General features: G+C 49.8%; 10 protein-coding genes across 10 annotated transcripts; 6 read left to right on the plus strand and 4 right to left on the minus strand.

The window, feature by feature from the left end:
- Positions 1 to 32: 32 nt before the first annotated feature.
- M438DRAFT_317897 (uncharacterized protein) lies at positions 33 to 5,609 on the minus strand. Its single transcript, XM_029902766.1, has 16 exons — positions 5,167 to 5,609; positions 4,600 to 5,113; positions 4,319 to 4,548; positions 3,985 to 4,264; positions 3,700 to 3,933; positions 2,950 to 3,644; positions 2,740 to 2,902; positions 2,437 to 2,682; positions 2,177 to 2,375; positions 2,054 to 2,125; positions 1,954 to 2,004; positions 1,830 to 1,894; positions 1,591 to 1,775; positions 1,091 to 1,524; positions 955 to 1,032; positions 33 to 854 (listed from the first exon to the last, which is right to left on the minus strand). The coding sequence occupies exons 1-16, from the start codon at positions 5,341 to 5,343 to the stop codon at positions 203 to 205; spliced, it is 4,275 nt and encodes a 1,424-aa protein (XP_029761112.1). The 5' UTR covers positions 5,344 to 5,609; the 3' UTR covers positions 33 to 202.
- A 235-nt stretch (positions 5,610 to 5,844) lies between these two features.
- M438DRAFT_272328 (WD repeat protein) lies at positions 5,845 to 7,581 on the plus strand (the record flags this gene model as incomplete). Its single annotated transcript, XM_029900557.1, has 1 exon — positions 5,845 to 7,581. The coding sequence occupies one exon, from the start codon at positions 5,845 to 5,847 to the stop codon at positions 7,579 to 7,581; it is 1,737 nt and encodes a 578-aa protein (XP_029761113.1).
- Positions 7,582 to 8,101: 520 nt separating this feature from the next.
- Positions 8,102 to 8,845, plus strand: M438DRAFT_272323 (NAD(P)-binding protein; the record flags this gene model as incomplete). The annotated part of the gene is made up of 1 exon (XM_029900555.1): positions 8,102 to 8,845. The coding sequence occupies one exon, from the start codon at positions 8,102 to 8,104 to the stop codon at positions 8,843 to 8,845; it is 744 nt and encodes a 247-aa protein (XP_029761114.1).
- M438DRAFT_203784 (uncharacterized protein) lies at positions 8,798 to 9,315 on the plus strand. The gene has a single exon (XM_029899357.1). The coding sequence runs from the start codon at positions 8,887 to 8,889 to the stop codon at positions 9,259 to 9,261; it is 375 nt and encodes a 124-aa protein (XP_029761115.1). The 5' UTR covers positions 8,798 to 8,886; the 3' UTR covers positions 9,262 to 9,315.
- Positions 9,316 to 14,085: 4,770 nt separating this feature from the next.
- On the plus strand, positions 14,086 to 15,180 carry M438DRAFT_345141 (ankyrin). Its single transcript, XM_029905381.1, has one exon. The coding sequence runs from the start codon at positions 14,147 to 14,149 to the stop codon at positions 15,122 to 15,124; it is 978 nt and encodes a 325-aa protein (XP_029761116.1). The 5' UTR covers positions 14,086 to 14,146; the 3' UTR covers positions 15,125 to 15,180.
- Positions 15,181 to 16,698: 1,518 nt separating this feature from the next.
- M438DRAFT_334778 (extracellular protein 6) lies at positions 16,699 to 17,437 on the plus strand (the record flags this gene model as incomplete). Its single annotated transcript, XM_029903752.1, has 2 exons — positions 16,699 to 16,777; positions 16,839 to 17,437. 2 exons carry the CDS (start codon positions 16,699 to 16,701, stop codon positions 17,435 to 17,437), a joined length of 678 nt encoding a protein of 225 aa, XP_029761117.1.
- Positions 17,438 to 17,977: 540 nt separating this feature from the next.
- On the minus strand, positions 17,978 to 19,324 carry M438DRAFT_295920 (acyl-CoA thioesterase II). The gene is made up of 2 exons (XM_029901889.1): positions 19,203 to 19,324; positions 17,978 to 19,109 (listed from the first exon to the last, which is right to left on the minus strand). The coding sequence occupies exons 1-2, from the start codon at positions 19,249 to 19,251 to the stop codon at positions 18,184 to 18,186; spliced, it is 975 nt and encodes a 324-aa protein (XP_029761118.1). The 5' UTR covers positions 19,252 to 19,324; the 3' UTR covers positions 17,978 to 18,183.
- Positions 19,325 to 19,699: 375 nt separating this feature from the next.
- On the minus strand, positions 19,700 to 21,937 carry M438DRAFT_396781 (uncharacterized protein; the record flags this gene model as incomplete). The annotated part of the gene is made up of 3 exons (XM_029909279.1): positions 21,705 to 21,937; positions 20,483 to 21,643; positions 19,700 to 20,374 (listed from the first exon to the last, which is right to left on the minus strand). The coding sequence occupies exons 1-3, from the start codon at positions 21,831 to 21,833 to the stop codon at positions 19,700 to 19,702; spliced, it is 1,965 nt and encodes a 654-aa protein (XP_029761119.1). The 5' UTR covers positions 21,834 to 21,937.
- Positions 21,938 to 22,112: 175 nt separating this feature from the next.
- On the minus strand, positions 22,113 to 23,575 carry M438DRAFT_317915 (chitin deacetylase 1; the record flags this gene model as incomplete). The annotated part of the gene is made up of 3 exons (XM_029902767.1): positions 22,113 to 22,778; positions 22,829 to 23,476; positions 23,530 to 23,575. 3 exons carry the CDS (start codon positions 23,573 to 23,575, stop codon positions 22,483 to 22,485), a joined length of 990 nt encoding a protein of 329 aa, XP_029761120.1. The 3' UTR covers positions 22,113 to 22,482.
- Positions 23,576 to 24,191: 616 nt separating this feature from the next.
- Positions 24,192 to 25,842, plus strand: M438DRAFT_374186 (amidase signature enzyme; the record flags this gene model as incomplete). Its single annotated transcript, XM_029908485.1, has 2 exons — positions 24,192 to 24,360; positions 24,410 to 25,842. 2 exons carry the CDS (start codon positions 24,192 to 24,194, stop codon positions 25,840 to 25,842), a joined length of 1,602 nt encoding a protein of 533 aa, XP_029761121.1.
- Between the last annotated feature and the right edge of the window lie 317 nt (positions 25,843 to 26,159).

Genomic DNA, 26,159 nt, shown 5'->3' on the forward strand with positions numbered 1-26,159 from the left:
AGTCTTTCGCTTCCATCTAGATTTCTCTTGCTCGCATCAAGCAGCACGACTTCCGGGGTTGTTTTTTGCCTCTTTTGGCACGGCGATTTCGCATTTTGCAAGGCGTTCAGGGAGCGCTTCCCCAACCTTCCAATCAATCTTGAGCAAACGAGCTTCAAGCAGATAGTGTATCATTTATCCAACATCAAATCTACTTTTTCCATTACCCGACCATCACAGCCTCTTTCCCCATCTCAAATTCCACAACTTCCACCCCTCCATCCCTCACCCTAACAACCACATCTTTGCCCCTCCTAACCCTCTGCCTCAAATCCTTGACACTATGCGTAATCATGCAAACCGTAAACCCCTTCTCTGTAAACTCTTCCTGTATAATCTTGGAACACAAATCTTCAAACTCTGCATCTAGGTTTGCTGCTGGCTCGTCAAGGAGGATCATCGGTTTTCTGTTGAGGCGGGCGTGGTGGGAAGAGTGCAGGAGGGCCCGGGTTAGGGAGAGCAGTTGCGAGTGTCCGACCGATAGAGGTGGGAAGGAGGATAGTGGAAGTACGAGGACTTGACCTGCTCCTTCATCATCATGGAAGGAGGAGGAAACAGTGTCGAGGAAGTGAGACCAAAGTTGCAATTTCTCCAACGCCGTCATGATTTCAATATCCGAATGATGGTTGCCGGGGTCGAGGTTATCACGCAGACTTATATCCGGCTGGAAAAAAGCATCTTGGGGTATTGTGATGAAACAGCGGGAGCGGAGGAGGGAGGGAGATAAGTGGGTGATGTCGATGTTGTCGAGGATGATGGAACCGTGGTGGATGGTACTCAAGCGTAGGAACGCCGTTAGGAGGGTGCTTTTGCCACTGTTTTGCGTTAAGAGTTAGCAAAGGAAAAGGACTGAAGGAAGATGGGCGGGGGGGGAAAGGTTTGGAAGGAAAAGCCTCATAGATGGGTATGGCATACCTTCCCGTTTCTCCACAGATGAAAACCTTTTGACCAGCGTGAATGGTGAGATTGATATTTGAGAGGACGGCTCGAGAACTGGAGAAATGAGGGTTAGTCAAAACTTCCTCCAACAATATGCTGGAAGCAAACATACCCATAACCCACTCTCAAATCCCTCAACACAAGCGCTCCAGCAGATGGCCAATCCTTTGGCACGAAAGTCTCAACAGCACAATCTTCCTCCCTCGGCACAAAATCCTCCAACTCCTTCAACCTCGCCGCAGCACCCACGCTCGTCTCCATCCTCGTCCAATTTTCCACCAACCGCAGTAAAGTGGTATTAGCCACCAAAACCATATTCAACGCAATTCCCACATCAGCGCTGGAGGTTTCGGAAGTGAAGAAGACGGCGAGGGTGATGACGAGTATTGCGACGATGGCGATGGCGAGATCGAGGATGATGTTTAGCCAGCGTTGGAGGCAGAGGAAAAGGTAAAAGGCGCGTTGGGAGAGGTCGAGGTTTTGGGTGGTGCGGGAGAGGTAGGTTTGCTGCTGGTTAGAAGATCTGATTGTGGTTATGCCTTCGACCTTTTGCGGTGTGTGTTAGTGTTGATGTTGGAAGAAATGAGTGACAAGCGGTAGGTGGGAACTTACAGTCTCCAGAAATCTAGAGTAGACGGCAGACCTGGATTCTAGCTCTAGGTATCTGATTTGTCGGGAAGTGCGAAGGTATACTTTTTGGACGATGTAGATGAAGATGGCGTAGATGGGTAAGGCGAACACTAGAAGCTTTTGACTTGTCAGGAGGAGAGAACACTGCATGACCAGTTTGAAGATTTCTGTGTCACAGCATTAGATTAAGTAAGAGTTGTGCAGCTCCATGAAATACTTACGTGTGCAGAGTGCAGCTAATGCGGATGGCAAATCCCGGTCTATCAGCTGTATGTCTTGACTGAATCTAGGATGATGTCAGTCGAGCTTCACACCTGAAGAAAGGCGGAGATGTTGCGAGTCTACCTGTTGACGATTGTTCCGATGTCGTTGTTGAGGAAGTAAGACATTGGAGCTCTACAGTTGGTCAGTACTGCTCCGAGTCTGGAATCAGGGAAGAATATACCCCAGAACTGTACCCAGAAGACGAGCATGTAATACCGCTCCTGATCTAGGCGCAAGCTTCATGAAGTTGACCCTACCAATTGTCAATGTGGAGTTCTACAATCACCCAAGGTAATCAACATACCAAAGCATTGTGCTGGTCGAAGCCCAAGCAACCATGGATAACACCAAGTAGCCGAGCATGTAGAATGTATCACTTGCAGTTTTCGATTCTGTCCACCACTTGAGCCAGTATTGGGGAAAGATTGAAAAGAATGAGTACAGTGCCGTGCAACTCAAGAGTGCGATCATGTTGAAAGCACCAACTGATCTTAGATAGTATCCTATATCTTTGTCAGTAATCATAGCCCATGAGAACTTGATCGAGTTTGGGACACTACAAACCGTACACAGCGGCATCGCCAGGCCTTCTGTCCAGATCGAACTCATCGTCTTTAATGACTTGCTGCTTCTGATTGCGAACAACTGCTGGTTGCTTATTCTCGTCGACTTCGGCTTGGATGCCATCGTGTTTATGAGTGTAAGATGTCAGTGAGCCAGACTGTGCAAGGTATTCGCTCCAGTCACCATCAAACTTGATGCTTCGCTGCTCCAGAAGAAGAATTCTATCAGCGAGAGGATATGCTCGGGCTTCGAAGATATTATATTAGCTCTTTTGATCCGCGTTTGCCGAAATTCCTCTCTTACCGGCGTTAGTAATGAGGAATACAGTTGTGTGCATGTGCCTCAGAAGACCATCTGGACTGAGGAGGTTGACAATCACACGATCCTGTGTACGTTGATCAAGAGCCGAGAAAGGATCATCAAGAACGAGATTATCGCACCGTTGATATACAGCGCGAGCCAGTGCCTTCAAGTATCAGCGATGTGAACGGTCTTGAGGACCTGATGACTTACTATTCTTTGTTTCTGCCCTCCTGAAAGTCTTGCATGACCACTTCCAGAACTCGTTGACGAGTCTAACAAGATTTCCCGGTCTATGCAGCATGCCTCGAGGACTTGTCTATACCAACCTTCATCATGTGAAACAGAAGAAGATGAGAATCCTCGAACCATGTCGGAGACGCTTTGTCCAGAGAGCCATGCTGATTGGACACATAGTGCTGTGAATTTGGTGATGACGGAGATGGAACCTTTCGAGGGAGTGACTTCTCCAGCAACTGCTAGAGCCAGCACGCTCTTTCCTACTCCCGTGGGTCCAGTGCAGATGACGATAGACCCTTGATCGATTCGCAAGCTGATGTTCTCCAAGACCGCATTGGTAGCATCCGCCAGCCTGAAATCGACGTTCTTGAGCTCGATTGCGGGCTGGGGTGCACGACTACAATCGTCCAAGGTCGCTCCTTCCCCTTGTCTGAGACGAAGGCGAAGATCTTGGTAATGCGGTTTACTGATGAAATCTTGTATTCTCTGAAAACTGGCAAGAGAAGCAATCGCTCTAGGCACGATCGTCATGACCATGTTAGCAGGATGTGTGACCATTACAAGGATGGCCAGAGTCGTGTATGCTGTCTCTGCGTCGAGTTTTGATTTGCCAAATGCAGCAAAGAGGATGACGGTAATTGGAGGCGTGAAGAGCCCGAGCGCATTTGCTGTTCCAGTCAGGACGTGTGTAAAAGCGAATGAGATGTCGTTCAAGAAACATACCACTGGCGTTCGCGAGCACAGATACCCACCGCATATCTTTTGAAGCGTCAATCTCAACACGCCTCGAATCACTGATCTGACTTTTGACGACTTCTGTCATTCCAAGCATCTTGACGATCTTGATTGAGCTGAGGATAGAGACAACTTTGTTGATGCGATCCTGAGTTGCCTTGTTCCATGCATGCTGTTTCGGTCGCAGGTTCTTTGCCACATATCGAGTCATGTTGGAGCACCCTAATTGTGTCAATTGCACATCTCATCAGTCACCAACGAGCTCTGACTTACCAGAAATCAGTAACAATGGGACGAGGCAGAACCATCCTATCTGTTGAGCCAGCAACGTCACGCCTACGCCGACCTCCAATACTTGAGACCATGCCTCATGGAACATATCGCTGACGTTCCCAAGTGAGTCTGCATCAGTACTCATAAGAGTGACAGCACTAAAGTCTTTGTAGGTAGTGTAAGGCGTGTTGAGAGTCTTTTCGTAAATGAGTCCGATAAGTGCAGCCCGAGTCATGACATTGAGACGGTTTAGCTGATGCTCATACCTCGAAGAAACGATCTTTGGGATGAATTAGCTTATTGAAACAATTTTCTTAACAAGTATCAGTCTTACAGCTTGTCCAATGTATACTATAGTGGAGACCATGATGATAGAGCATGAGAGTTGATAGGATCGTCCGCCTAAACTATTAGCTGCAAGCAGTTGCAGTATCTTACTAATGAGCAGAGGCTGAGCATAGCGTAACACAATCAGCAGTAATCTGGTAGGCACGATGGTGACAAATTCTGGCATGAGGCATTGCAGCAAAGCAAGAGGCAGCGTAAATTGAGTTGTTGGCGTTTCTGTCAGACAATTGTAAGTCTTAGTAGATGAGATTTGTTTGGGGATCTTACTCCTCTGATCCCATGCCAATGATAACCTTTGACGCAATCTCGATGGATCAAGCTGACGAGGATTTTTAGGCAGCGTCTCCAGCGAGAAGCCGGCTTTCTGTCGCGCAAACAGAGCAGAGTTGATCCACCAGAAGACACCTTGACTCCATGGTCCGGCTTTTTCCTCAGGTGAGACATCCCGAAAGTTGTCAAGCAAGATGCTTTCCTTGCTTTGAGATTCCGCAATGAGATTCGCAGCCTCTAGGAATGTCTTCAGCGCCAGAGCTAGAGCAGACCATGTGCCGAGAGTGAAAAGCAATGTAAAGGCGTCTGCAATTGTCCTTATAGATAAATAGACGGCCATTAGTTTTGACGGCCTCAAGGAACGGTAGTGTTCTCGCGGTGACAGGAAGGTAATACTGGCAATTGCGACAAGGTGAATTACTTCCGATATAGTATTACCATGCTGCAATGACACATTCAAAGACCAGCCTACTACACACGACTGAAATATGAGTAGGGCTAGATTGAGAAGCTTGTAGACGGTAAGTACCCGATGATATTGTTGGCAGATGGCAAAAGACTCACGACTTTGGTATTTCCTCGATGGCTCACATTGACTTTGATGCAAGACTTTTGCAATTCGCGCCATCTGGAAAACACAGCGATTGTAACGTACACCGATGCCCCGAGAGGCAGAATATAGAGCCATTGGGATGTATCGATTAGGATCTCTATCGACCAAGCGGCGACATTGGATTGCATGGTTGCTACGCGGTACAGTGTCCGCAATCAATGGCCATAATTGACCTCAGAGTGCGACGACCTATTGATGCTTAAGAAGTCCTTACGACAAGATCTGGTTGAGAGATGCAAAATAGGAGTCGATCCGGTAAAACAATCTAATTATTCGGTTAATCGCATGGATAGCTGCCTGCCTATCGCGGCGGAGTACCATTTACTGTAGAAGGAAAGATAACTAGTGAGGGCGCTGATATCGACCTGTTGTAAAAACAAGCCCAGCGGTGCAGACTAGTCTTGATATGTACAATACTCCGTAATCCTCATTGCACACCAAAGCACGATCGGATTGCACGATGGGGCTTGAGATGGTGGATGTATTGTTGGTAGGGAAGGGAAGAGTGCGGCGTTGGTGACAGCGAAAGCTTGGTCCCGAAGGACAAAAGGCTTGGTGACTGGCGCGGGTCCGGCATAGCTTCGACGCTATCCAAAAGTGATGACTTAGACCAACCAAGCATCGTCGCCATGTCAGATATACCGGTACCTTCAGAAGTACCTGATGAAGAGGAGGAGGCTCTTCAGAAGTTTCTCGGAACGACATCGTTTGGCAAACAATCAAAAGCCACCGACCACGACAACAGATTCGACCAAAGCAAGAGATCACAGCCAATCATCTCGCGACCTGAAGCGAAGGCCAACGACCCAGAAGGCGAGGAATCCGACTCGGATGATGACGACTCGGACGATGCAGATGATGAAGATGAATACCCCGTGTCGCATGAAATGGTCTTCAAGACACACGACCGCGCCGTCACATGCATCACGCTGGACGCCTCAGGAGGACGGATGGTGACAGGCTCGAACGACTGCACCCTCAAGTTCCACGACTTTGCCGCCCTCACTCCCTCGACAATCCGCGCCTTCAAATCCGTCGACCCGTCATCTGTCAAAGGCTCCGCCTCGTCCGAAACTCACCCCATCAACCACGTCTCGTTCAATCCCATCTCGCCGAGCACAATCCTCGCCATCACCGCTCTCCCACAACCGCGCATCCTCGATCGCAATGGCGAAACTATCGCAGAGTTCGCCAAGGGTGACATGTACCTACGCGACATGCACCACACAAAGGGTCACATCTCAGAGGTCACTTGCGGCGTCTGGCATCCACAACATCGCAACATTTGCGCGACTGGAGGAACAGACAGTACCGTCCGCATCTGGGATGTGAATAACCCCAGACAACAGAAAAACGTCATTGTCCACAAGTCGAGAGCCGCTGGTTCTGCTGGAAGGACGCGAATCACTGCTTTGTCCTGGGTCGCTCCAGCTCAGAACAATCTCCTTGTCGCCGCCGCTCTTGATGGAAGCTTGGTCATGTGGGATGGCAATGGTCCATACACCAGGCCTGCTGCAGAGATCCGCGACGCTCACACAAAAGATACTTGGACTAGTGGCCTGCAGGTCAGCTCTACTGGCCAGCTTGTCATGACTCGTGGAGGTGATGACACTATCAAACTATGGGATACCAGGAAGTTCAAGCAACCCCTAAGAACTGTCTCCTTCCCATCAATCTCTGGCCAATACCCTACCTCCAACATTTGCTGGTCGCCAAGAGGCACTGAAGTGCTCACTGGCTCTGCAAACGGCGACCTCCACATCCTCAACCCTGCTACCCTCACATCGGAACTCGTAACTCCAGTGACACCAGGCTCTGCTTTGATCAGCGTCTACTGGCACAAAGAGCTGAACCAAATTATAACCGGTTCAGCCAATGGAGAGACCCATGTCCTCTACAATCCCAATATCTCAGAAGGAGGCGCAAAGACTGTCATGCTCAAGGCTCCCAAGCGTCGTCATATTGATGACGACCCGAACTTGACCATGGATCTGTCTCATGGAATCGGCGGTGATGCTGTCATCTTGCCAGGAGGCTCTGCTCCGACGGCCGCTTCCTTCGCATCAAGACATCCCACAATTGGTCTAACGGCTTCTGGAAAATCTAGAGATCCAAGAAGACCACACATTCCCAACACTACACCTTTCGCAAAGAGCAACGCAGATGCAGCTTACATCAAGGAACACATTCCTCTCAGTGGTATGCGCGAGGAAGACCCAAGAGAGGCTCTTCTCAAGTATGCCGACAAAGCCAAGAACGATCCTCTGTTCACCAATGCCTGGGCCGAGACACAGCCAAAGACGATATACGCCGACCTTAGTGACGATGAAGAAGATGGTCCAGATAAGAAGAAGGCCAGGCGATGATGATATACATATCGTGATCATCTCCTGTAACGACACTCCCAAAAATAACTCATGATACCCCCAATGCAAATACCTCATCAAGCATCACCAGCTCATCCTATCGTCTCTGAAACATATGTTTGACAAAATGCGTGACTGCTGCATACAAAACCCTGCCCAGACGGCCCGATAACGCCATGAGGCTTTCACGGCCTTATCGGCGTGGCCCCACTTTCTTTTGTGTTGACAAGCGCCCAACAACCATACAGATTGCTGGGAGTTGCCATGTGTGATTCGAATTGGTTTTATCTAGGCCATTCTATTGCGATTGCGATCTGACGCGACACGAAAACTTTCATCCTTCTACTTTTCTTCCCTATACCATCAACACAACAACAACCTTTCGCGCGATCGCCGACTTCTGTGCCTCCAATCCCGCCAAGCTATATCGCGCAAGCTCCCCTCCTCCACCCAGCCACTAGGGTCCTTATCCCGGATCGACAGCATCTGCAATAAAACCATCACCAGCACCGTCGCAGTGATGAACAAGAACGCCATCGAGGGAAAAGTCATTTTCCTGACTGGAGCCGGTTCCGGTATTGGACGCGCAACAGCACTCAAGCTCAGCAAACTCGGAGCACGCCTGGCCCTCAGCGACCTCAACATCGAATCATGTCGAGAAACCGCCAAGCAATGCGCCGGAGGCCCTCACCAAGTAACACTCCTCAACGTCAGCGAATACAAACGCTGCATCGAAACCATCAAAGATGCCATTGGCTATTTCGGCAGAATCGACCACGTATTCAATTGTGCGGGTATCAACCCCACGGCCAGAGACTTGGTGGATTGCTCAGAAGATTACTTTGACAAATTGGTCGCGGTGAATTTGAAGGGTGTGTATAACGTTACAAAGGCCACTATTCCGTATTTGAGGAGTGGGAGTGCTATTGTCAATGTTTCGTCGATATGTGGTATTCATCCGCACAAGCAGATGGCTATTTACTGCGCGACCAAATACGCCATTATTGGATTTTCGAAATCGATGGCGTTGGAGTTGGGACCAAAGGGCATTCGTATCAATGTTGTGGCTCCGGGATATATCGAGACACCGACGAATGCGAGTGTTGTTGCTGGAGAGGAGGCGCTAAAGAAGACGGTTGAGCAGGTCGCTCTTGGTCGTATGGGCAAGGCTGGCGAGGTTGCTGATGTTGTAGCTTTCCTCATGGGTGATGAGAGCAGATACATGAATGGCAGTGTTGTGGAAGTCAACGGCGGTACTGGATAAACGATACGACGTAAAATGCCTGGAGTTGGAGTCCTCTTCTTATGTCATCTTTTCGGTCGTTCCTTTGTTTGATTCTTTTCTTGTTGACAGAGCTTAGGAGTAGGGCGAAAAAAGGAAGAAGTCAGTACGGTTTTACAGGACGAGAGCAATACACAAAAGTTCTTTTATGTTTTTCGGTCATCGTTCAGAATATACACTTCGTCTCAACATGGTTTTCAGTCAACAACAATCCAGTCCTCGGGTGTGGATGTCACAATAGCAAGGAAGCCTATCAGAACTTGGAAGGAAGCCTCATGAATCGACGGAAGGTGCAGACAGCCCAACTCAACCCAGCTTCCCAGATGAGAAAGGAGACGTCAACGCCAGCACTTCCCACCTTCTCTCTCAGCCTTCTCATCAGCATATCATCTCACTAATTCTACCTTCCATCAACAATCACAGCGATGGTCTAGTGGTCAAGACACCTCACCTTTACGGCCTTGCAAACACAAGCGCACCGACAACCTACAGACGGCTGTATGTTCTACGTACTACCTGACGGTTCTAGGGGCTGAGGAGATCGTGTGTTCGAATCACACTTGCTGCATTCTATTTTCTTTTTGCTCAACTCAGATTGATGATGACGATGGGAAGTGGTTTTCTGCGGCAGTGATACAAACCATTCGATACACACGAATGGAAGATCGAGAGACGAGCTATGAATAACGCGCGATAATTAGGACTTGTCATAAACACGATGCGTGCATGTGACTAGTAAGCCGCAACTTCCTGACCAGTTCCTTCCAGCCACGATAAAGCTTCCTCAACCCTCATAACCATTCAGATCTGCTCTCTTCCAAACACAGCAGCGATGGTCTAGTGGTCAAGACGTCTCACTCCCATGGCCTTGTAAACACAAACGTTCATGATTCTGTATCGGCGGGTTTCCCGTGGTACTAAGGGAATCATGGAATGAGAAGATCGTGAGTCCGAATCTCGCTCGCTGCATCCTCTTTTTGCTTGTGGAGTGATGAAAACGGTGATGGAATGTTGTGGGCGGGAACTTTTGATCTGGTGAATTTGATTAGAGTCGGGATCAATCAGACGGGGAATGGAGGGGTAGTTGGAGGTTGTCGGGAGGTTTCATCATCCTGCGACTACTCCATCAAGTCATCATGACTGCACAGGCGTACGAGGCTTTTGTTGCACTGTAGCCGTCTGGAGGGATGGGTTCTTTGATGCTCTCTCACTGTTCACAGTGCGATGGTTTGAAAATCATTGTGCATTTTGACAATGAGGCCTTGCAAACAGAAGTGTAAACTATTCTCTTTACAGCTTTGCCGCTGGTATGAAATAGATCATAGATCATGGATCATGGTATGAGACATGATCATGAGTTCGAGTCTCACTCGCTGGAACACATCTTGTTTTTTTGAGCTTGAGGGTTGCCATTTTTGGATTAGGTAGGGCTCAGGAAGAATTGACGATACAATTGCACCACCCGCCGTACCAGCAATCACTCGAGCAAGAGGCCGGACAAGATACCACATCCGTCGCACAAAGTTGCGGCCAACACGGCCGTAATCACTGAGATCCGCCATCACAACATTAGCATTTTGATCTTCACAAGCCACATAACCACCCCCTCCAACTTCGTTCCTGATGTTAAACCTTTATCTTATCCATTGTATCTACCGTCGCTACCATTCATCCCCGCCACATGTTATCCGTTCTCAATCCGTAAATATCCTTACCTACAATCTCTAACTTAATCTGTTCCTCATCTGCATCTACAAACTCTACTTATCTAAAGCTTGGGATAACCATAATGTACACCCTGATGATTCATCCCGGCTAGCGGATACCAACAAACAATCACGTCGCAATACTGTCTGCTCCAATTGGAAGGTCCTTTCCACGGACTAGCATCCCGGACTTGATAAATTCCGCCCTGATGTTCACGTGTTCGGGTTCACCGACTCGGTAAAGCTTAAAGGTGATCATGATTCGAGACAGTAATGAGGGTGCATCCAGCCGAGGAGCGTTTTTGGCGAAGGTGGTATGTGTTCCTAGTGCTTGCGCAAGACTTACCACACTAGCCATGATTATGGCGGCGGAAGCGAATTACCTGATGCGGTTCTCCAGATCATGAGTCTTTCTAGGAGAGACTTGTGGGTGTGGGAGATTGAATGACTCGGCAAGTGGCAGAGGCGTTCTGGTCGGTATGCTCCGAGTACCGAAGGGAACAAGATAAGAATCGTGTATTCAGTTGATCGTCGATCAAGGTTCATTATGCTTTGGCTATTTGACCGCGGCTTGATAAATGGAACGGGCGAGCAACAGGGCAGGAGGAATTGGTACTGAATGGAACATGGATGACAACGAGGCTCCAAGCGTTTTGACCGTTCTCCACATTGCTCCAGAATCTTTGGTTCATGTCCTCTGTGGCTTCCCCGTACCAGATCCTGCCCAACTTTGTTCTCCCTTTTCATGCATCTTTCTCACGCACCCAGTTTCAGCCCTCGTGATAGCGCAAACCATTGCGCAAGAGATTGGTACAGCTCGCTCCGTTCGCTCAATTCAATGCTTCAAATTTTGCATGAAAAATCGAACAGGCAGAACCACAGTCAAAGAATTAGGTTAGATCTATCGTTCGGTGTGGTCTTAACGGCGAGTGTAGGGCTGGTCGAGGGCTGGATTCCACACGCACAAATACAGACTGCTTCCACAGCCGTTGGATAGCGAGTAGCGACGGTGAAGAATTGTTGCATAGACAAAGGTTAAGAATGGATCAATGGCCGTAACTTACCGAGTCCGACACAAGCAGTATCCAGGCTGTGTATTTTCGAACATCTGCGAGCAACAAGATGTAGGCTTAGGACCCTGATGAGGTTTATCACGTTCTCCATCTAGGCCGTTGGTTCCATCAGTGACTTGTCTTTTGGAGCCCCAGGCCACACAATGTCTCAAGCGGAGTCGCCTTTTACAATCATTATTGCGACAACAAATACAGCAGAAAACAGTCATTCCGCCACACAAAGGTTATTCAAAGCAGGGCTGAAAGCCAAGGGTCGGCAGAGACTGGGACGTTGCAAGACTATCTTCTACGTTGACCTGTAGCAATAATACCGACGACCATTTGAAACGGCCTAGGCTGTTCGTGGACAATACTGGTCTAGGTATCTACTCCGCCTACTGTACCGAAACCTTATCTCCAAATCCAAATCAGGCGGTTGGATAGGTATAAAGATCCTTAGGGGCCCTCCTCCGATCTCTGAACCTAGCAGCATTTCACTCTTTTGAACACCAAGATCGAAGCTAACCTTCACACTCATTCATTCCCTGATATCGATCCTTGTTCTACATAACCGACACAGATAGGGCTGTTCGATCATAGACCCTCCCACTATGACGGTCCTCGATCATTGCCACAAGGCAACCGTCCAGGGAAACAAGATTTCAATCCGAATGCTCGAGTTTCTGAGCACGTCAGAGCATCCACCTCAAGGATTCGAAGACCTGGCACACGACTTCCTGGATGTGTGCCGCAACATGTGGGCAATCGAAGCGGGATTGAAGGAGTGCTCCCGCACACGTCAACACCTTCCCCCCAAGATGATGAATGAGCTTGACAAGAAGTTCAAGACAACACAAAACGACATGCAACACCTTGACCAGATGCTGCTGAGGTATCTGGAGTACGAGAGACGTGGTACTATGGGAAAGATTCAGAAAGGATGGCGCAGTATGTTCGAGAGCAACGACGTGGGCAAGATGAGGGATGCTCTTTCCAAGACCAAGGAAGCCCTTGAGATGGCCGCTCTTGCCTTCCAGTGGTCCCTGGGAGATGATACCAAGATCGACGACTCTGTTGGCATCGGATACACTGGTCTGGCTGCCGTCCTAGAGCGCATGGACAAGGCTAGGCAAAGACCTCCTGGAACATCTGGATCACACGGAGCATCTCGCAGCACACACTCTTCGTCAAAAGCCAACTTCTCAGAAGACCCTGTCATGGCACAGATAGAGCACATGTCAACCCTCAATCTGGACAAGCCGGCGGCATACCACCGAGGGGACGTTGGATTTGAACGGAAAGACTCGGGGCGCGAGCCCGTAGCTTCGAGCCACCGTGGGAACGCTGAATCTCACCGCGGACATGCTACATCTCACCGTGGAGATGGAGCGTCTGCCTATGCTGCGTCCTCCCACCGTGCCGAAGTCACATCCCTTCGCGACGGCGCCTCTTCATTCAGAGGCCACCCGTCTCACGACTTCCACCCACCTCTGCCCCCATTGCCAGTGAACATCCACCGGTCGTCGAGCTCAATGTATGGTTCCGACCACTCAATCTCACACAATGCCATGCATTCGCACGCCGGTACCCCATCCACGATGGCAACCAGTGTCGCTGCTGGTTCCATTCACTCAGACCATGCCAATGACTACTCGAAGCAAATCCGCCCCGGGACGAGTAACGGTGTCTCCGAGACAGACTTGTGGGAAGATGGTCCTGTACCAGTCGTTCGCATCAAGGCTGATCCCGCGACCATGCCTCGCTGGGCCCCACGCAGCACTCGAGGATGCGACACTCCCGCTATGCTCGCTGCCCTCCTTGTTGCTGTTGAGGATCAAAACCATAGAATGGTCGAAGAGTTGCTAGATCGCGGTGTTCCTCCAGACGGTCCCAACGACAACCAGTGCCTCAGAGAAGCAGTCCGCCGTCATGATGGCGAGTCGGTTCGCTTGCTTCTGCTCTTTGGAGCGGATCCCAACGGTCCGGGACATCTTGGTGTGACACCGCTCTATGCAGCAGTGGCAGCTGGCTTCTACGATGGTGCCACTACCCTGCTGAAGTACGGCGCAAACCCTAACTCGGTCACTGGTCCCGTTCCGGAGTCACCGATCGCGAAATCGATCATGGATGATAGACCCAACCTCACTCTACTGCTCTTGAAGTATGGCGGAGACGCTAACCACACAATGGTTGACGGTGAGACCATCTTGATCAGGGCTATCATCAAGAAACGTTCCAAGAAGCTCATCGATGTGCTACTCGATTACGGAGCCGACGCCAACGGCAAGGACAGCGAAGGTGCCACCCCTCTGTTCGGCGCCATTAACTCAAACCGCATAGAAGTCGTCCTGTCTTTGCTTGACCACGGTGCCAACCCCAACCTCCCTGGCCCTAAACACATGCTTTGGCCAGCAGTTCACAAGCCCGAAATTCTCCAGCTGCTGCTTGACCGTGGCGCTGATCACAAGAAGACCCCTGGAATTGTGGAGTTGTCGACATCGATCAACAACATCAAGTCCGTCACCATGCTTCTCAAGGCCGGAGCGGACCCGAATTGCAAGAAGGATGGTGTCTGGACACCGCTCTGCACATCGATTCGTGATAACCGATCTGATATTTTCCACTTGCTTCTTAACAATGGAGCTGATCCAAACCTTTCATCAGCAGAGTTTCCCGCGTTTAAGTGCGTCACGCATAACAGACTGCAATACCTACAGCCTCTCGTAGATGCCGGTGCCAAACTATCCCAACCCAAGGGTATTCTTGAGACGGCTGTGCAATTCAACAACGTCGACGCCGTCAAGTGGCTGATTGCTGCCGGTGTCAACCCCAACGACAGAGTCCCTGTGACCGGTGCGACGGCACTCACCACCGCCATCAAGAACGACAATGTTGATCTTCTCAATTTGCTATTGGCAAGCGGCGCCGACCCCAATGGTCGTGGCGAGGACTGGCCTATCATTGTTGCCGTCAAACACCCGCAGATGCTCAAGAGACTACTGCCTTGCATCGCAGAGCCTCGCGCCTTCAAGGGTATCATGGAGATGGCCGTCGTAGCCAACCAACTCGAAAGCATCAAGATGCTTCTCGCAGCCGGCGTCAGCGTCGAGGACCGCAACGGCGGTGTCTTCAGCCCGCTGACCACAGCCATCCGCGAACGCCACAAGGAAATCGTCTACTACCTTCTTGACGAGGGCGGTGCAGACCCTAACTCACCTGGTGAGCACTTGCCCATCATCAAGGCGCTCAGACGTATGGAGGGCCACGACACTGAGATTCTCGGTCTGCTGTTGGAAAGAGGTGCCGACCCCAACAAGGTCTACCGCGGACATAACGCCATCATCCAGGCCTTGGAGAACGGCGATGATCATATTCTCAAGTTCATCGTCGACCGCTGCGTGGTTGACGTCGAGGCTAAGGACGAGTTGGGTCACACAGTGGCAGAGATTGCCAACACCCGTGGTTCTGAAACGACGTGGGATATTCTGAACGGATCATCGTAGGCCGATGGTGAATGATCTTTCCTTCTTGTCACACTTTATTCTGTAGTCTTTTGTTTAGATACCCTTTAGAGCATCTGCTGTCTGGTTTTTTTAATTGCAGTATTGTACATACCTAATTTCATATGTTGATAAACTACAAACTGCACCCTTGAAATATTTTGGAGAGGACAACAAGCAGTAGGGGGTCTCCTTTAGCCAGTGCGCACCTAGGCTAAAGTTGCCCTACTTGGACACACGCACCCCTTCCTACACTTTCGATGTCCGGCGTAGACTCTGCAAAGGCCTATTACAAAAGCCTACTACAAACCATGTGCTATGATGTTTTCTACGTTGAAAATATATCCATGTGGATTTGCTACTCATGAAGATCAAGTTACGCTGCTGTATGGCGCAAAAGCCAGCGATGGAGTTCCGGAAGCCCGCACTTCGTATCTCAAGAATACGGAGTGGTCAAAAAGACCGACCACAATTGCGAACTTTCCTTCTTGGAAATTAAGGTCGCCGACATGATTGTTTCGACACAGTCGATCACTTCGGGCTTCTTGGGTTGTCAGTTATACCAAGACGACATGACCGTCTATGCTCTTCGCCATGGCTACGCCAACAAGATCGACGTATTGCTCATCGCGGCGCCGAAAGCGCCAGAGAAGGCGGCGCATGGGACCCAAATTTGGACGACACGTAGTGAGCTACTGGCAAGCTTTCTGACCGCTGTTTTATCCTTGCATCGAGTGGAAAGAGTCAAACATCTGGTTTGAGAAGGAACGATTGGGTTCAACATGCTCCATGCTGTATTGAGTTTGACAGGTGCAAACCAGACCGTGCAGTGCCTGAGCCTTGGCCCGCAGTCACCCGGAAGAACCTCATTCACTTCCCCTGTCAACTCAAAAGATCCTGCGACGCGTACTCTTACCATAAACCGGAAGATTCCTGGTGGTCGGGCGCCTAGGTCTTGGTTTCTGTTGATTCTTGGTCCCTGCCAGGAAGGCGACTCACTCCTACACGAGTAGACGCTCGCCGGGTGGTATACCAATCTTGCTAGTGGTCAACCCATGCATTCGGCGATTGAGTCTACCTGTTGACGCATACCAGCCATACAGTCAGCCGGAGCTAGCATGTGTGTACTGACTATTTGGAGCAGTCCTTGGAATCCGCCGCCTACTCTGGCACTGCACGACTCGGACCTTTCCTGACAGCTACCTGTAGCTACTTGCTTGCAAACTCCTCCTCTCGTATCAAGTGAGGGAAAATTGGCCGAGAAATGCGACGACATGGACATGAAACCGGAATTCTGCGCATACTTCTGATGTAAGGTTTGGTTATGTCGGCGGAGCAATCTTGTGAAATTGAGAGCAAGGCCAAACAAAGTATAATTGAGAGACGACTGATCAGTAACTACCTCTTGTTACTCTTGTCAGGAATATGTGGTAGAGACAAGCGACACTGGGTTGGCATATATATATCACCCTCTAGAGACCCGTCTTCCCTATCATCCAAATCTCACCGGGCCACCAATTCGATCACTTTGCACTACATTCACTTATACACTCATTACTTCAACTCTCCTAGCCATCATGAAGTCTGTCATTATTGCCGCCGCCGCCACTTTTGGTTGTGCCTGGGCTAGCCCCATCTTCGCTCGCCAGACATCCTGTACGTCTTGTCAAGTTGCGACTGCAGATTGCTTTAGAATCATACTGATAGGTCATCATAGCTTGCACTTTTAGCAACACCACCACCCCACCTTGTGGTGCTACTTCGTACATCGACTACACCGTCAAGTCTGGTGACACTTTGACCACTATTGCCGCCAACCCGGACCTCAAGTCCGGCGTCTGCGACATTGCCAAAGTCAACTGCATCAGCAACATCAACCTCGTCATCCCCGGCGAGGTCCTCAAGATTCCTTCCTTCTGCACCACCCCCGACAACACCAGCTGCCAACCCACAGCTGCACCCGCAACTAACAACACCTGCGTCAAGGGCGTCCCAGCCAAATACACCGTCCGCAGTGGCGACTTCCTGAGCAAGATCGCCGAAAACTTCGAAATCACTCTCGCAGCTCTTGAGCAAGCCAACCCTCAGATCACCAACCCCGATCTCATCTTCCCCGGTCAAGTTATCAACATTCCTGTCTGCGAGGGTAGCAGCTGCATTGTTGCCCCCTACCAGATCAAGCAGGGTGATCTTTACTACGATCTGGCCCAGACCTATCACACTACCGTCGGCCAGATTGAGGCTTACAACCCCAACGTTGATCCCCTTAATATCACCATCGGAATCACCATCCAGTTGCCTCAGAACTGCAACTAGATCATGTTCAAGTCTTCGAGGCAGACATCGAGAAATTTGGGCAGTGTGGACTTTCGAACTCGACAATTGCTATGCAGAGCCGAATAGTCCTTCAGAGATCTTCCATGCTGACTTTAAGCATTGGGCCCTGCTCTATCTCTTCCAACGCAAAGCGATAAGCGAGCGCATTTTTCTTGATTTTTCTTTTTCTTTTTCTTCTCTGAGGGTTGGTAATGGAGGAGCAGGATTGGCGTTGTAATTAGAAAACATAGAAAAAACATGTATGATAACCCTGGAAAGGATCTTGATACATATGCACAAAAGGTCCACAGTGACACGAGAAGTAAGATGCCGATTTTGCTTGTAACAAGGCCTTTAGTCTTCACAAATGCAAGTCGTATCAAAGTAAGGAAAAACTGTAGGAGTGGATTCAAGCAGATGGTGACTAGACCATGGATGGGCGTGGCTGCTTGACCAGATGGCAACTTGTCAATCAAAACAATCACAGTATGTCGAAGGCATGTTTAGCAAAAGAGAGATGACAAAACAAAACGTACAGCAGCAGGGATTCCCACGTGGTCACCCACCGTAGTACTAATCTGCCGTTCAACTGCTTATGTATGGCAGAGCGGACGGGATGCCCAGTTTTCAGCTGACTGTGGCCGTACGTGCTAGATTGGCGGTCTACAAGATCTATATACCTGCGAGCCGTTCAACCATTCCTCTAATGCTATCATCGTTTCTTCCACATCTGATGCCCTCTATGTCTATATCTTTGATTTCTTAGCCGCTGCCTTCTTAGGGGGTCTCAATATGGATGTTTGAGACATGCTGGCAACCATCTTGCCATCCTTGTCCCACAATCGAGCTTCCGAAAATGTCCTTGCCGCATCACCAGCATATGTCTTCCACTCTCGGAGATGGAAATCGTTGATGTTGATTTCTGGCGTTAAGAAGCGAAGTGAGAATTCCAGAGTCGAGCATGCACTTGATTCAGTCAGAGGTATGCTCGATAGAACAAGAGGTTGGAAGGAGATTGATGCATCCAACAAGAAAGCGAGACGTGTGACGTTCTCAGCAGGTGTTTCGACCTTTTCGCGGACTTTGAGCCAATCTGCTGATGAGCGCTCTGTGAGAGGCAGATGCTCCTGCGTCGTCTTGTGTCCTTTGGCAAAGCCTTGCAGAGTTTGTCCGTGAATGCTTTGCTTGGTGAATCGCATATCAATCAACGTGCCCATGAGATGGAACAGCTTGTCGTGTGTATCCACTTGGGCTTGTGTTAAGATCTTCTCGTCAACCATCATTTTCTTGCGCTCGGCTGGTGTCCAGGAGTCCTCGACAGAAGTGTACTCTTTGCTTGGCGGTGCAGAGTAAATCATGAATGAATCCGCCTCGATGACATGGAAGTCCACTAGGGCTACTAGGCAGACTCTCTCTTTGCCATCATCCTGCTTCTGCAGCACTTCCACGAATTTGGTCGTAAAGCTTTTCGTTGAGCGATAGACCTTGGTGTTGACAAAGACCGGTCTATCCGTTAATGCTGGGCCCAGGAAGTTTCCATTGACGGCGTAGAGTCTGTGTTTCTCTGGGACATCGTAGTGTGCAGCGGCTACAGCCACACCAATGGTGTATCCTCCGAAAGCTATGGGAAGAATGTTTCCCATCCGAACAGGAAGATTCACGCTTTTGAAGCCTACGGTGGAGGCAATGTCAGCACAGAAATAAGCGAATTATTGGTTGACAGGTACACGATGTATTCGCGGCTGTACTCGGTCGCTTTACTTACGATTGGGCTCAACTTGCTCAAGAGCCAGTATCTCTTTGAGAGTCGTCATGTTTGATGGTTGATGCTGATCCTTGATGGAAAAGTCATATGTAAATAAAGGGGACTTCAGCTGAATGGTTCTGTCAAACCTCGGCAAAACTAAAACGCGGGCCTCGGTGCATTTAATTCCGCAGAGAGAAAAGAAGAAATATTAGTCAACAATGCGCGTGAATACTCGAGTACAACTTTCTGTTCTCAAAGCTCCTCTGCGTGTGCTAGAGTTTGTCACTGACACTGCTGTCAAAATGCACGATGATTTCAGAGAGGAGAGCTAGGCCCAAGGAGAGGGCGTTAAATAGTCGCTCTCTGTGGACGGCGTGCTCTTTCCCAAACTTATCGTGCATTTTGATGGGTGGTTTATACGCATCGCCGCGACTTGAGAGTCGAGGTGACAAAGTTTAGCACACGGGGAGGCTGTAAAGACAATCATATTCCATGAATATTATTGCTGGTTGACCCTAAGATTGAAACCATTGCGACAATTCTCTAACCATGTCTAAAGCTGCAGCATCCGTGATCTCTAGACCATCGAACACAGTAAAGTCGTAGGCTGGCATTTCATCTCCAAGCCTTGTCTCAACTCCTGGTTCGGAACTTGCGTTTTGCAAAGCTGCCATAGTAGCTTCAGTCAAAGCATCGAACTCGTCGCGGAACCGTCTTATCCAAGGCGCCCGCTCGCCCATTATCGCCAATACACAACTGGCTGCACGGATATCATTACTGATGCCGAAGGACCAGATGTTACTCTTCCCGCGCCAAAGTGCATAAAGAAGGGTTATACCAGATACAAAGACAGTATGCACTGCGACGAAGCTGTGGCCATACTCAGGAGTCTGATGGAAACGCTTGTGTATCTGGCAGATTTGCCCAGCCGCATCCACGCATCTACGGAAGAGGTCTGAATTTGGCTCTAGCATAGCCAGGAATGGTTGTAGAAGTAGCCGCACATCGCGATGGTAGTGAAGCATAAGGCGCTCATGCTCGCTTGACTGCAAACTTGAGGGTATATTCTGCCGCCATGCGTCGAGCTCTGATATAAGACGATGCATTTTTGGCTGCAAGGCACTTGTCGTTCGGTCGACACGGTAGATCGTGCGCTGTATGCGAGCCTCGAAAGTCCGAAGCTGTGATAGCTAAATGAATTGGCTCAGATTGGTAGTTGGGTTAGCTTCTTGCCCTGGTGTTGAACCATGAGACATGAAGCTCGTGTTCGGCTCCCGCATACGATCGCTGTCATTGACGCTCAAGGGCAACGGCTGGTCTATATCGCAATCGGAAAGGCTTATAGGTCTTCCCAAAGCACCAGCGAGAATGCTTTCCAGAGCATACACCGACCAAAATAAGCGACGTCGAAGCTGTGTTTCCAGTGGGGGTAGATTTCGTGTGGAAGCCTCTCGGTGAAGACCAATGTCAGTGACTGTGCGCATTGCTAGACCTGTCAAGTGCCAGAGCCCGTTGCGAGACTCCGACCGTAAGTGATACAAGATAAGAAGCACCAATGCTTGTAGATTGTCAATCGGCGATGCTTCCCTGACGCTCGCGACATGTTGCATTGCAGAGAGGTAGAACTGCTCCGGCGGTGTGTCTCTGTAGCTCTGATCGGTGAGTCGCAGGTTCAGAGCACCTATTGAATATACCATGTTCAGCACAAAAAGCGCAAAGCCGGTCTGATTGTAAGCCGGAGAAGCAAAGCTGTGCTGGCCATCATTGGTGTCGCTATTAGATCTAGCTCCGACCGACTCATGCGCGGTATGCCGCTGCATCTCCCAAAGGTCGGCTGGAAATAAGAACGGAAATCTCGGATGTATGCGCACAAGGTACGCGTTGATCAGCCTCGCACCCAGAGCATCAGACACGGGCTTTGTCTTCTTGGATTGCAGCTCTTGCAATGTAATTGGTCTGGTATCTGAGCTGGATGGACGCCTCTCGGGTCCAGGATTGGAAGTCGTAGGCAACCATAGAGCTTTGTTCCAGACAGTCGCTTGTACCATACGTCCGAGATCAGTTGCCAGTGCATAGCCTGAAGAAGATCCGATGTACGTTTCGCTGTTGCCATTGCCCAGAGACAAGATGCCAACAACGTCTGCAACGTTGACTTCCTGTCGAAATGGAGATCCAAGTCCCTCGGTGGTATCAACTCCGTTGTTTCCAAGGTTCTGGGTCGATGTGTGCTCAACACCAGTAGAAAAGGACGAGCTGTTCACCGCCGATCTCGGGTTGGCCTGAGTTTGAGATTGTCGCGGCTGCTGCTGCTCCATGGCCATTAGGCGCTTCTCCAGATACGCGACTTGATCTTCCAGAGCACGTGTATACGAGTTACTCAAGATCTCTGTGTCTAATGGTTTGTTACACTCTTTGCCAGCCTTCGCGCAATTCGAGCATTGCGGATATGCATTGTCACACTATCATGGAGATATGAGCCACCAGAGATGAAGCAGACGTGAGCTCAACGAATTTGATTACCTTCTGTTTCCTGCCTTTGCACCTATCGCACGCAGTTCGCTGCCTTTTTCTAGGGTTCGTGCCATCGTCGATGTTAGGCGAGACAGGATCAGGGCTGGTGAAGCTCATGGATGTAGGACGTTGAGCCATGTGATTTGGCAACGAGGTGATATGTATGCCATTGAATCGACGTGGAGGTTTTTTAAAGGTAAACTCATCACGTTCCGAAAGTATTAGCACCAGCGGCCAATTCGTTATCTGTGTTTGTCTGGGAAGGAAGCAGCACCTCGCGACTTGATAAGACAAACCGTGGCCAAAAATGCTGGCGGGATGACGTCGCAATGACTTCTGGCCAAAAGAAGCCATGACGATGAGAGCTCTGAGTAAAGAACGAACAACTCTAGCAACAGCGACAACGCATCTCATCATCGTAGATGATTTTCAAGCTTCGAAAGCGCTTTGTTGTCTTCACATGTTTAATGGCCTGCCCGAGCTATACCGACCATGATATTCCTCCTGCTTAAGAACTCCGACCCGTCTCTTCTCGTACAGTCGACAGCATCACCGCCAAATATAGTACCTGTGGGTGGCTACTTATGACGCGGCTCGCGTCGAGCGCAAGATTCGTCAGGATATCAAGAGCATGGCACTCAGGCGGCAAACCGGATAGACAAGTACAGCGGAGCCTTGTTGGATTGTTCATCAAGGTCACGAAGCGCCGCGACGAGCAGCCATTCTGTTCTGTTCAAATGCTGTCAGAAAGGAAGTTGGGAGAAAGAGCATCGTGTTATATCGGCTACTACGAATCACCACCAGTCTTCGAGCCTGGCCTATAGGGGAACTTCTCCCGATAGTGGTTCGCTATTTCCTTGCGAGTGGTGACCCAGACACCCTCCTTCTCGGAGATGTATTTCATGAACCTCCGGAGACTCTCTGATCTGCCAGGCTTGCCTACAATTCTACTGTGCATCGGGATAGTCATCATCTTGCCGCCTTCACGGTACAAGCAATCGAATGCATCCTTGAGATACTGCTCGTAGGTTGCTCCGCTCGAACTGACAAAGCCAGGACTCATATGGAACTTTCCATCATTACCTAAGAAAGCTATTAGTATACACAGACAGATCTGATCACGCAACACTCACAATCGTAGTTGTATGGAACCATCAACATGCCCTCTTTCTCACTGTCTGGGAGCTCCTTCTCCCATGGAAGGTCAATCCAGTACGGAGAGTCCTCATTGTAGACCTCAGACGTGTAGAGCAACTTGTGGCCCATCTCCTTCCACATGAGAGGCAACAGACTCGCAGTGTTTGGTGTTCCTCGTCCGAAGTAAGCGCCGCTTGGGAACTCGCCGGTAGCTTGTTCAAGAGTCTGGCAGGACTTCTTGATATAAGCTTTGTCGTCCTCGAAAGAGTAATCCCAAATATCGAGCCATCGGTAGCCATGTGCGCCGATCTCATGACCATCGCGTACGCACGCCTTTGCGAAAGAAGGGTTCCTCTCCATGGCCACAGAAATAGCCCATAGAGTCATCTTCCAGCCAAATTCTTTCATCAGACGGTGAATGCGCCAAGCTCCGCATCGACTTCCATACTCGAAGTCCTGCTCTCCGTTGAGATGGCGGTGCTCTCTACCACCACCAGACGGGCCTTTCTCCCAGAGGTATGGCTCGCTGGTTCCGTCTCCATCTAGAACATTACGCTCGCCGCCTTCTTCGTAGTTCAGAACGAACGATACGGCTATGCGAGCACCATTTGGCCACTGGGGATCGTGTCCTTCTTCTCCGAAGCCTTTGATTACCGTCAGCTACTGCGTCCATAAGCATCAGGCTAGTTTCTCTTACCTTCGAAGTCTCGAGGCAATTGCAAGGAATCTTCGACGTGGACCATGACAGGGAATGTGGCGAATCTTCCTCAATCTCGGTACAAGTTTTGGTCGAAGTATCGATGAGAGCTCGAAAAACTCTAGTCTATCTAGAGTTGAAGATGTTCCTTGAACTTATCTATACTGGCTAGTGGTACGTCTTAAATTGTTTGGTTGCTCATTCTCAAGTCAGCACTTCTGACAATCAACACAGTATCGGCCATTTGCCGAAGCGGCACGTTGGGAGTCGGTTTGCTCCTTCTCGTTCAGATCGTAATTTGGCCTATCGAGAGATGTCTCATAACTGGTGCGAGGAAGGTGTGATGTTCTTATCGGGTGCTTATCGGACCCCTCTGACCCCGCTGTCTGCGCCCCACCTCCGCCTATCGAAGTTCGGACCTCCGATTGTCTGTCTCTTTGCCTGTGCTCGTATCCGAGAAATACTACTGACTGGAGACACTGATATGGAGCTATCGTATTAACTGTTACCGAATAGTGAGGTGATCTGCTGGGCAATCCTCTGTGGCCGGCGTGTCTTATCATCATCGTGTATAAGGCCACTATGTCAGCTCTGGTTCGGACCACATAGAGCGTTCAGATTCACTCACCACAGCTTCGAGGGTCTTCTTGAGCAAACTCACGATGTCAGTCTTCTCCCTCGATGCCAAGCAGGGGAACCCTGTGACCACGGAGACACTCGAGGACCTGTGCTCTCAGCTAGGAGTGAAAATATATGGAACCGAGAAGGAAGATTATCGTCGTCTACTGGCTGTCTTTCATGATGCGAGTGAACAGTTGATGGCGATGGATGGTGAGACACATGTGGAACATGCACGAACTTCTCAAGCTGACTCAGGCAGACTATGTTCCTCCAGTGGACGAGGAGAGATTCTCCAGGGAGAACATCCACTTTCCTAAGAAGACAGAGAATCAACATGGCGCTTGGGCATGGAAGTGCACAGTCACAGATAAGCAGCCCAAAGGTGGCAAACTCCAAGGCAAGACGTTCGCTTTGAAGGACAACGTCGCTCTGAAAGGGGTGCCGATGCTTCTGGGCACCAACTTCATCAAAGACTACGTACCTGATTGCGATGCCACTGTTGCGACGCGAATCTTGGAAGCTGGGGGTACAATTCTCGGAAAAGCCGTCTGCGAGAATATGTGCCATAGCGCTACAAGTCACTCTTCTGGAACTGGAGTAGTCGAAAATCCATTTGCCAAAGGCTACAGTTCAGGCGGAAGCTCAAGCGGATCAGGCGTTCTTGTTGCGCTCGGCGAATGTGATGGAGCTATTGGAGCAGATCAAGGCGGTAGCATTCGTGTCCCAGCGGCCAATTGTGGCATCGTCGGTCTGAAGCCAACGTTCGGTCTCGTACCTTACACTGGTAGCGGTTCAAACGAGCCTACCAACGATCACCTTGGTCCGATGACTCGCACTGTTCTCGAGAATGCCATCTTCCTGGAGGCAATTGCAGGTACCGACAACATTGATGATCGCTCATTCGCTGCCCCACACCCTTCCAGGGTTCCAACATACAGTTCAATATCAGATCTTCCCACCGACAAACCGCTGTTGGGAAAGAAACTCGGTATCATTACAGAATCTCTTTCTTTGCCAGCTCTGGACCCTCGCGTCATCGAAACATTTAGGTCCGCCGTTTCCAAGTTTGAGGAACTCGGTGCAACCGTCGAAGAAGTTTCTATTCCAATCCACTCTAAAGGCGCAGCAATCTGGACCGGTGTCTCGAAAGTAGGAGGATATCTCGCCAAAACATCAGGTCCATTTGGTAGACGTGGCCATCAAATGCTCAGCCTAAACTCGAAACTTCATCCGATGGGTCAAGAGAACTGGGATAACGCGTATGTCTCGACAAAGAACATTTATCTCAACGGACTCTATGCTGTACAAAACTTCCCGCTTCTTCTGGCCAAGGCGACAAACTTGTCGCGTCAGTTGCGAGATGCGTATGATGCAGCACTCGAGATCTACGACATCCTACTCACGCCGACACTTCCTTACGTCGCAACGAGCCATGCTGCACCAGACGCTACTCCGATTGAGCAGATCACCAAGCAAATCGGATTGACAACCAACACTGCACCTTTCAATCAAAGCGGTCATCCTGTGCTTGCTATGCCCATTGGAATGTTGGAAGTTGTGGAGGGCCCAAGTGTGGAAGCTAAGGTGAAACTTCCTGTCAGTATGCAGGTGATAGGAAAGTGGTGGAATGAGATGACCGTGTATGAAGTTGCACATGCTTGGGAAAGAGCGAACGACTGGAAGACAATGTAACAGCGTACCCAAATGGACAACGATTCACTGTCTTGCTTCAATGACGTAGACGTGGAGGAACAGAAATCGCACCAGAACCGGGATCCCCGAACACAGACTGCTTATCGAACTCGCTATCAGATTGCAGGATGCTCTTGACAATCAGCTCCTTATCCACTGGGAGCGGTGCTCGCTTCACGATCTCTGTGGACAATTAAACGGAGACTGAAAACATGGTGCCTTCTGACGGCCAGTTGGTAAGGTGCCTTGCCAGGCGAGAGCTCGGTTCTGGTACAATTTACATGCCCTCACATATACGTCAATCGTTTCTGCACAAT

Source organism: Aureobasidium pullulans, assembly GCF_000721785.1.
Source record: "Aureobasidium pullulans EXF-150 unplaced genomic scaffold scaffold_8, whole genome shotgun sequence".
Taxonomy (NCBI): Eukaryota; Fungi; Ascomycota; class Dothideomycetes; order Dothideales; family Saccotheciaceae; genus Aureobasidium; species Aureobasidium pullulans.

What these genes read in the sequence shown, in the direction of transcription:
- M438DRAFT_317897 (XM_029902766.1), bottom strand. Translation starts at nt 5,343, where the DNA reads ATGCAATCCAATGTCGCCGCTTGGTCGATAGAGATCCTAATCGATACA. An exon ending in ATCGGAACAATCGTCAACAG is followed by an intron (nt 1,895 to 1,953) that starts GTAGACTCGCAA and finishes ACATCATCCTAG; the next exon opens with ATTCAGTCAAGACATACAGC. An exon ending in ATTAGCTGCACTCTGCACAC is followed by an intron (nt 1,776 to 1,829) that starts GTAAGTATTTCA and finishes GCTGTGACACAG; the next exon opens with AAATCTTCAAACTGGTCATG.
- M438DRAFT_203784 (XM_029899357.1), top strand. Translation starts at nt 8,887, where the DNA reads ATGTCATCTTTTCGGTCGTTCCTTTGTTTGATTCTTTTCTTGTTGACA.
- M438DRAFT_345141 (XM_029905381.1), top strand. Translation starts at nt 14,147, where the DNA reads ATGCTTCTCAAGGCCGGAGCGGACCCGAATTGCAAGAAGGATGGTGTC.
- M438DRAFT_295920 (XM_029901889.1), bottom strand. Translation starts at nt 19,251, where the DNA reads ATGACGACTCTCAAAGAGATACTGGCTCTTGAGCAAGTTGAGCCCAAT. An exon ending in TGAGCAAGTTGAGCCCAATC is followed by an intron (nt 19,110 to 19,202) that starts GTAAGTAAAGCG and finishes CCTCCACCGTAG; the next exon opens with GCTTCAAAAGCGTGAATCTT.